This window comes from Procambarus clarkii, chromosome 51, assembly GCF_040958095.1.
Source record: "Procambarus clarkii isolate CNS0578487 chromosome 51, FALCON_Pclarkii_2.0, whole genome shotgun sequence".
NCBI classification, from domain to species: Eukaryota; Metazoa; Arthropoda; class Malacostraca; order Decapoda; family Cambaridae; genus Procambarus; species Procambarus clarkii.
Window position 1 is genome coordinate 19162783 of NC_091200.1, and position 9028 is coordinate 19171810.

General features: G+C 37.5%; 1 protein-coding gene across 2 annotated transcripts; it reads left to right on the plus strand.

Annotated features, from left to right (window-relative positions):
- Positions 1 to 669: 669 nt before the first annotated feature.
- LOC123774559 (uncharacterized) lies at positions 670 to 7487 on the plus strand. 2 transcript variants are annotated; one of them, XM_045768919.2, is made up of 6 exons: positions 670 to 884; positions 2610 to 2685; positions 4489 to 4543; positions 5115 to 5236; positions 5540 to 5725; positions 6032 to 7487. In XM_045768919.2, exons 2-6 carry the CDS (start codon positions 2614 to 2616, stop codon positions 6095 to 6097), a joined length of 501 nt encoding a protein of 166 aa, XP_045624875.1. In that variant the 5' UTR covers positions 670 to 884; positions 2610 to 2613; the 3' UTR covers positions 6098 to 7487. The 2 variants fall into 2 exon arrangements, with proteins under 2 accessions (XP_045624875.1, XP_045624876.1); XM_045768920.2 differs by lacking the exon at positions 670 to 884 and adding an exon at positions 941 to 1969.
- Positions 7488 to 9028: the final 1541 nt, after the last annotated feature.

The following is a 9028-nucleotide window of genomic DNA, read 5'->3' on the forward strand; positions in this document are numbered from 1 at the left end:
CGCCTGCAAGAAAGCAATGTTTCTCATTAAGTTCAAGTTCAAGTATGTTTATTGAGACAAGGAAAAAGTACATCTCATAGGGATAGAGTAGCTTAGGCTATTTCTACCCCCTAAAAAACACTGCAAGAAGCAATGAATGCCCCGTTTCAAAGACCTTTAAAACAAAAAGAGCTAAGACTCGCAAAAAATTTTGGACACTGCTTAAAACCCGGTCCTCTCAATCTCTAGATCTCGTCTTGTATGACTTGTTGCATGTTCGACCTTGGGGGAAGCGTCAGTATATGTCTAACTTATATATATATAGAGTACACAGGCGGCCTGTCCCCCTACAAAATGAATGATTAATTACTATTCCGAGAAATTATATAATAAGAGAGCCAGCCATGAAACCATTTTCTTTAGACGTACATGATGTTATAGAAAACTAATATTTTGTGGATAACTATAAAAAACAAATCATTTCCCCGGAACAGACATTATTACCTCGTGAATTGAGCTACAGTCTATTTAATATCCATGAAGTAGAAACGTAATAGCAGTTATCAGTTTTACCATAAACTATATAAAGAGAAGGAAGAGAATTCTGTTATTTATCACATTAATGAGATAAGATAGGGAGTGCCGACTCCGATAAGACCAAGAGACCAGCGTGATAAGATTGAGCAGGGAGGTTGACAGTGTGTTATCATGAGTGAGGGAAGACGGGCTTTGCGTTCCAATGTTGACAAAGTATACCACAAAGTAACCATATTAGGAAACTAACAATAGAGCAGAAGAAGCTGTAATAGTAACCTGCCACATACAAGCAAAGGAAAAAAAGATCGTGGGAGGAGAAGATCCATTTTGCTGAACTATTAAGTTTCCGTGAAGCTGCGATAAAGAGGGTGAGTCACTCGCTGTGCCAGTATAAATAAGTCACTATGTATATAATCTATATATTTATACATTAGTTGAATAGTTCAGTTCATTTATTATGGACCTGAAACCCATCCTGTGTGGTTGGTTTCGATGAGATCCTGGAATCAACATCTCTGAGGACCAAAGCCAGAGCAGGAGATCCTGTTTGATTGACATATTTGACCTTGAGACGCAGAGGAAGGTCACCACTGGGGATACTATGTAAATAAAACGTCTGGCAGGAGGAGGAAAGACTCAAGGAAACTACGTAAGCAATATACACTCTCTCTCAAGTTCAAAGCAGCAACTAAGAACGTTCTTGAGAATAAAGGAAAAGTTGCTAGAAGAGGTGGCAAGACACCATTATAGGTCATCTTAAAAATGGATGAGTATAGTATGAAAATATACCTCTTCCTCTCTGGTCAAGCTTGATTCCAAAGGACAACTTAGGTTATTACTGACGGATTGAAGACGAAGGCAAGCAGATTGGATGAAAATCTCAAGGCCAAATGGTCCGGACTTCACTTGCCTAAAGCTACTGGAGATTTGAATACTGGATGAGCTCGTGGGTCTGTCAAGACCCACAAACCTGGAAACCCGCTTCATGTGACCATCACCCAGATAGCAGCAACTGCGTCCAGCCTGGTTAAACGACTCAACACACTCCCGATCCCATACGTAGCTGGCGCTTTCAGCATTATCTATTCAAACTAATTTGTCGACTTATTGCAAAGGATCGCAGGCATCCAGTGTGAGATATTCTTTAAATGTTTCTTCACTGTTCACCAACAGGGAAGTGGATGATATATTTGGAATGATAATGGAAAAAAGTTTATCCGTATCCAGTAAGCATTCTTCTTTGCATCTTAGGAAGAACATTTATAGAACTACTAGATACATGTATTAAACAGGCCCTATTCCTGTGCCATAATGGTCTTATGTAAAAGCAAGTAAATGGTGAAGACCTGCGTTTCCTCTCTTGATATTCTGTTTGCGAGATTTAACATGAGTGCTATTGAGAAGACAAGTCTTGTTTGACATAGACCTAAAACCAGACCTCTACTGATGAAAGGTTGGTGATATTCTAGCAGGTACTTGACACTACGCATTTGCAACAGCTTAAGGAAGCCATTGAGCGAAGTTACTTACTTAGTTTAACTTACGAGGTGGACAGAGAAGGTAAGGTGGTTTCTCTAGATGTTACTGTTGCTTCTACGTAGCAGTCTACACTAAGGAATCTAACATAGGAATGTGCCGAAATGCTGTTAATGAATGTCCTGAAAGGGAAAAAAATAAGTGCGGTAGACGCTTACGTCTACTGTGCTTTCACACACACTGCTAAAAGAAGATAGATAAATTAGGAAGATAAATAATTATTAATTACAACAATTATTATTAATTTTTTGCTCAAGATGTTTACTCGTTTTGGCCAATAACGACACATAAATTTTTGCATTTAATTTTATACACACAATCATTGCAACTACTTTAGGAATTTTTAATAAAAGTGTTTTTATGATGTCAAGATGAGTAAATGTTACAAATATAAATAGTGATACCATTGTTTGCATGAGTTGATCAATCAACCGCATAATATTGGTAATAATATTGACTTTACCAATACACAAAACGTCTCTAATGCAGGCTCCGCTGTCTGTCAGCCTACTGAGAAGTGTTAAAATAATTAATCGAATATTTTCATTTTATTTTAGCATCATGTATGAAATGAAGAGATGCTGCTGCCTATCTCTGAGGACTGGAGCACTCATAGTGGGAGTGACTGACATGGTGAGCGATGAATTAATTCTCGTTTTAACTTCATGTTGGTGTTTTCCACTCAATCACAGAACAAGATAAGGGGTAAACACACAAACACACGCACTCACTCACACATACAAACACACACACATACACACAATTGCGTCAGAGGAACCTGTATACCAGATGATTGATGGTTGAGAGAGGTGACCGAAGAGCCGAAGCTCAATCCCCGCAAGCCCAACTAGGTGAGTACAACAATATGTGTAAACACATACAATAGCTACTAGAAATTAAAGTCATAGAAATTATAATTAACTTTTTATGGTATAGGTATCCATTCCTGATTTTTTTAACAGCTTAATTTAGAATGACGTCAAATAATTTAGATTTTTTGTATCGTGTTTCATTAGTAATAAGAGTATAAGTAATACGAATTCCATTTGGCGAATTCTCCTCTAGAGATCTGAATTGGAAATTGCAGAGTAATATAGGTAATGCACTCAATACCCTTTTTGCAGCCATTCTTATGCCCTAACAAATTTTGCTGAAACATTCCTTACGTGTTTGTCATGAAGAGATTTTTACTGAAGAAATCATTAATTTCCTATCTAATATTATGATAAAACAGTATAAATGGTGATAGTGTAAGATATGTGTATAATTCTAAGATAGCGTCAAGTGATTTACTTACCATCTTTCTTAGAAGGTAATTATAATCAAGATCTTCACAACGACTCAGAGCAATGTTATTGGTATAGATTTTTCAATATATATTTTGCTTAGCTTTTTGTAAAGAGCTCTTAGCCTGTCGTTCCACTTGAAACTGAAATTGAAATTGAAATAAGTTTATTGAGGTAAAATACACACAAAGGGATGAGGTAGCTCAAGCTATTCTCACCCCATTCCGTACAACGTGTTAATATATACATAGACACACATCACAAATAAACATATTACCAAACATTCTGAGAGGTAAACATATACATTTCCTCCTTCACAAGTAGTATGGTATCAGACGTACACACAAATACTTTTATGGCCTAGCTAGTGAGCTCGTGTGCTGATGCTGTTGTGTTGCCTGGCCAGGCAAACGTAAATGTTCCACAGTTTTCTCTTTTGGAAAGTTACAGGAAAAAAACATGCAAGTATTAATATTATTACTGCACAATGACATTACATTAACGTAACCATGACGTGGTCAAAAAGCAATGCAACCTGGGATTCCACTGAACCATCTAGGTCTTACAACTGAAGCCCAATCAAGGTTTTAAGCATCGCCCTGTCCCCCCTTCTCCATGCACTCTGGTTAACGGTTCAGTAGTTCAAACCCTGATTGGGATTCAGTTGTAAGCCAAAGGATTCCCAGAGGATTCATTGGAATCCAAGGATGCTTAATTTTTTTACCATGCCGTGGCGTTGTCATCTAGGGTGCTAGCTTGGGAGTACCAAGGGAGCGGGTTCGAATCCTCTTCATGGCTTCTACTGATTTCCTCATTATTATTATTATTGTTAGTAGTAGTAGTAGAAATAGTAGCAGTAGTAGCAATATCATCATTATAAATATTATTATTATTATCATAATTTATATTAGCATTAATATAAGTTGTAACGAAAGTAAAAGTCTTACAAACATTTTCTTAAATTACATTTTTAACTTTACTGTTCTATATTTGAGACCATTGATAGGCACATATAACATGTATAATCACACACGTCCTTAACTTTTGGACGACTAATTAAATTTTGTTCCATTTGAGCTAAAGGAACCTTCGCACTTTTCTAATTTAAGTTCCCAACTAAGGGATGGTAAATAATCTCTCTCCTCCTCAGCTGTTTGACTCGATACATCTTGTACTGGGAGTTTTCGCCATCGTGAGTTTTTCAGGTAAAAATAGTTCTTCAACTATATTATATTGCACTTCTATGGAGATTTAGAATGTTATGTGAACATTACATTCTCGTTTCCTGGAATGTCACTTATATTGCTACATTTGGTGTTTATTTATGGTAAATATATTCATGTAAATAATTTTTGTGCCTGCACATATAATAATTTAAAAATTCATTTTGTCGCGGGACAGGCAGTCTGTGTACGTATATATGTTAGTTATATCGAGGTCTCCCCAAAGTCAAACTACGAACTACATTCCCCAGAATGCAACCCCACAACAAGGTGACTGCCTCCTGTCAACCTCTTTGCTGCATTAGGTGATATGAAACGTGCCTAACTATTTTTGTTCCGCCTGGGATTCGAACCTAGGAATCCCAACTGTGAGTCGAAGACGAAGAAAATTGTACAACTGTACTCCCGTTACGTGAACAGAATTTCTAATGAAGTCTAGTCTCAGTTAAAATAGAACAGATGTAAAAATTGTATCATATTATAACTTTGATTTACTGTGTCGCTTGTGTGTTTGTACTTCTCACGTGACTACCTACCTCTCACACATCCTTAGGGACATATATTGTCGATGGGCTTAACGACGACCCACTGTCAGTGGCGCACATGGTGGTGGAGGCGATAGTGGCATTTATTGACTTCATATTCGCTGGCCTGCTCTTGCGTGGCGTTCACAAGGTGAGATCTGCACCCCAGGTTGTTTATTCACACTTGGTTAAGGGTTTATCCATCTATGACCAGACTACACACTAGAAGGTGAAGGGACGACGACGTTTCGACTTGAGAATGGTCCAGGACGGACCGAAACGTCGTCATCCGTTTACTTTCTAGTGTGTGGTCTGGTCAAAATAAATATCATATCTTGTCCGTAATTAATTAAGAAGTATTAGCTGAAACTAAAAGCTATCTATCGTTTTGTCCAATACCGTCTTGGATAGATAATCATGTTCGAGCCTTCAAGTGCCCCCCACTCTCCACTAGGAATGCCTGAGGAAGGTGACGATGTGGTTGTGGTGGACGGCGCTACAGCTGCTGGTGCAGATCACCGCCTCCGTCATCTTCCTGTTCTACGAGGAGCGCGTCCAAGGCTGGCACATTGTGCTGGCTGTGCTGGTCTTCAGTTTCCTGGTCTTCTGCCTTCACGTCGTCCACTCCTACGCTCGTTCTGTGAGTAGTAGTCGTAGTAGTAGCAGTAGTAGTAGTAGTAGTAGTAGTAGTAGTAGTAGTAGTAGTAGCAGTAGTAGTAGTAGTAGTAGAAGTAGTAGTAGTAGTAGTAGTAGCAGTAGTAGTAGTAGTAGTAGTACTACTACTACTACTACTATTGATATTATTATTATTATTATTATTATTATTATTGTTATTATTATTATTATTATTATTATTATTATTATTATTATTATTATTATTATTATTATTATATTCTTTTTACTGTAAACATCATTATTAACGTATTCATTTATTTGTTATATTTAGTTGAAGAGGAAGAAGAGACTGGCAAGCGAAATCTTTATGCATGAGAACCAGTTAATGGACATATAGGGAACAGCTGCAGCTCCACCAGGTCGAATCTTCGCTCTACGAGTCCGTCGACGCTCTACTATCTCCAGTCGACGCTCTGCGAGCTCGGGTTGACGCTCTATCAACACTGATCGACACTTGATTTTTTTATCAAATTACTTTTAGCGTATTATACTTCAGACTTATATATAGTCAGGGTATGGATGACCTCTAATGACTCTTACATATATAGTGTCACACTTTAGTTTATTGTTTGCATTACTGTCTACTAAAGTTATGAGTATTTCTCTATTTGCAATTGAACAGTCAGTGGGGTGACATGTTTATACCAAGTGATGACTGGAGGAAATGATCCTTACATAAACTCGGTGTTAATCATGTGTAATTGGTTTAATTTAACATGCACATCTTTGTTTGTAGTTCACATTCGAATGTTCTCGTTTTATAACAAGGGCATCACGCAGCCGAATAGAATATATAAGTATATTTTTCAGGCGTTCGGTTATCACCAGGTAATCTGCCTCTGCTAGAAATGACATATGATAATGTAATCAAACATTACAAAACAGCAATATACCATTTATAAGTGAGTAAAAACAGTATAACACATTATTGTGAAATAACAGGTGGGGATGTGATGTGGGTATGTACACCTGAGGCAGGTTCACAAGTGGGTATGTTATATGGGCATGCCTGAGGAAGGCTCACAAGTGGGTATGTTATGTGGGCATGCCTGTGGCAGGTTCACAAGTGGGTATGTTATGTGTGCTTGCCTGAAGCAGGTTCACAAGTGGGTATGTTATGTGGGCGTGCCTGAGGCAGGTTCACAAGTGGGTATGTTATGTGGGCGTGCCTGAGGCAGGTTCACAAATGGGTATGGTATGTGGGTATGCCTGAGGCAGGTTCACAAGTGGGTATGTTTTGTGGCCATGCCTCAGGCAGGTTCACAAGTGGGTATGTAATATGGGCATGCCTCAGGCAGGCTCACAGGTTGGTATATAAGGTGGGTGTACCTAAGAGGGAAGCACACAGGTGGGTATATGAGGGGGGTGGGTATTTGTGATATGTATACATGAGAGATGTCCGCAGGTGGGAATATGAGGAAGACTCACAGAAAGAGAGAGACGATGTATCAGGATATGATTCACTATTTGCTTTTAACGTGATATTATATATGACCGTTTACGAGAGAGAAGCGACTTCTTGTCGAGGATTTAATTATTTGCAGGTCACTTCAATGTTGTACGGGATTTGTGTTCATCGGAAGATTTTATCAAGTTAATTCTTGTAACATGTTCACTGTTTGAAGTAACATGCAGGTTAAGCTAATAACTGTAACTGACAATTAAAACATGGTAAAAACGTATAAAATGAATACTAGTAAATAGAATTAATAAAGTTATAAATCCTGCGACTTTTTCTTAATGTGAAAAAGAAAACTGTTATATAAAAATATTAATATGTACATGAGTGAGCAAAGCTTGAATGGTCCCCTAAGCACATATACCACTTTATGACCCCCTTAGAGGATTTGAACCTAGGCCGCTGGGAGGGCCTCGATATCAACAGCACTGGATACTCTGACTACTGCAGCAGCGAGACCGCTTGTGCATATATCAATAAAACAATAAACTTACACTGTAGGGGATTGCTTACTACAAGGCAAGAGATAAAGGAGTGACGCTGATTATACAATAGACAACCGTCGCAAAACGTGTACTTAAATATTTTGATCAATCAAAGTAAATAGAAACTGAAACAAACACAAAATAATTAAAACAAATTTCAGATAACAATTACTAACATTATAAAAAAACACATATTACTCAACAATGATTTTTGTTTTTTATTAACAAGCTTAGGTATACACAGCAATGTGCTGCTACCCTTTTCTATATGAAAGATTACACAGTGTAGATCACAACACTGAATACCAAATATTATGCTCAGTAACTTAATTAAACAGATATATGATGTCACTCGAAATGAGCACCATAAAAAACTCAAATCAAGGGGGGACTAAAAAAATATTGTGAAGTCGACGAGAATTATGAGTAAACGTAGAACTAAAACCTAGATAAGACTTACATACTATGCAGATGTATGGCTGAAGCATTATTATTCAGCATTAAAACAATATTTGTGTAATATGTTTTTGTATAAAAAAGTGATAATTGTTAGTCTGCAGTTTGTTTTAATTCTTTTGTGTTTGTATAAGTTTTTAGAATTACATTGTTTTCAATTGTAATTTCTAGTTGGTATTTGCTATCTCCGAGCATGACCTATCAAACTCCAATTTGTCTTCAAATCTTGTAAGTAAAGTTATGTGCTTGTTATATTATTGTCACAACCGGTGTTATTACTTCGTTTCATCGTGTATTAAGTAGTCTTTTTTCAGTGAAATTTTCTTTGTTTTCAAATTAATATTAATACATGACTTTTTTGTGCTTGATCTTATGATGAATACAGCAATGTATTCGAAAGTACAACATTACAGAAGCTATTGAACTTTATACAAATTACATTGGAGCTTTTCATAGACGTTGGAGACATGTTGACCACCTCAAGTTAGAAAGATGTATCGAGTTCTCAAAGTTGGAGTTAGATATGTTGGATAGCTGAAGTTCGAGACATATTGAGTACCTAAAGCTAGAGACATACATTTGATGTATGTTCCTGAAGGATTGAGTTGTTAGCGTTTGGACCACAGCAATTCTAACCGATGGTTATCAAATTGATAGACTCCAGACCTGTTTTTTCTGTATCAAATATATTTTTCACACAGACACACACATACATGGTATTTGTGTGTGTGTTTATTAGTCCTCATAGCCCCCCCCCCATATGGGCCTTGCGGCTAAGTGAAGATAGCTCGGTAGTCGTAGTCCTAAGTGTCCGGGTTCCATTCCCGGCCGAGACGGGAATCACGCAGGAAAGGCTGCGTGAACTTCA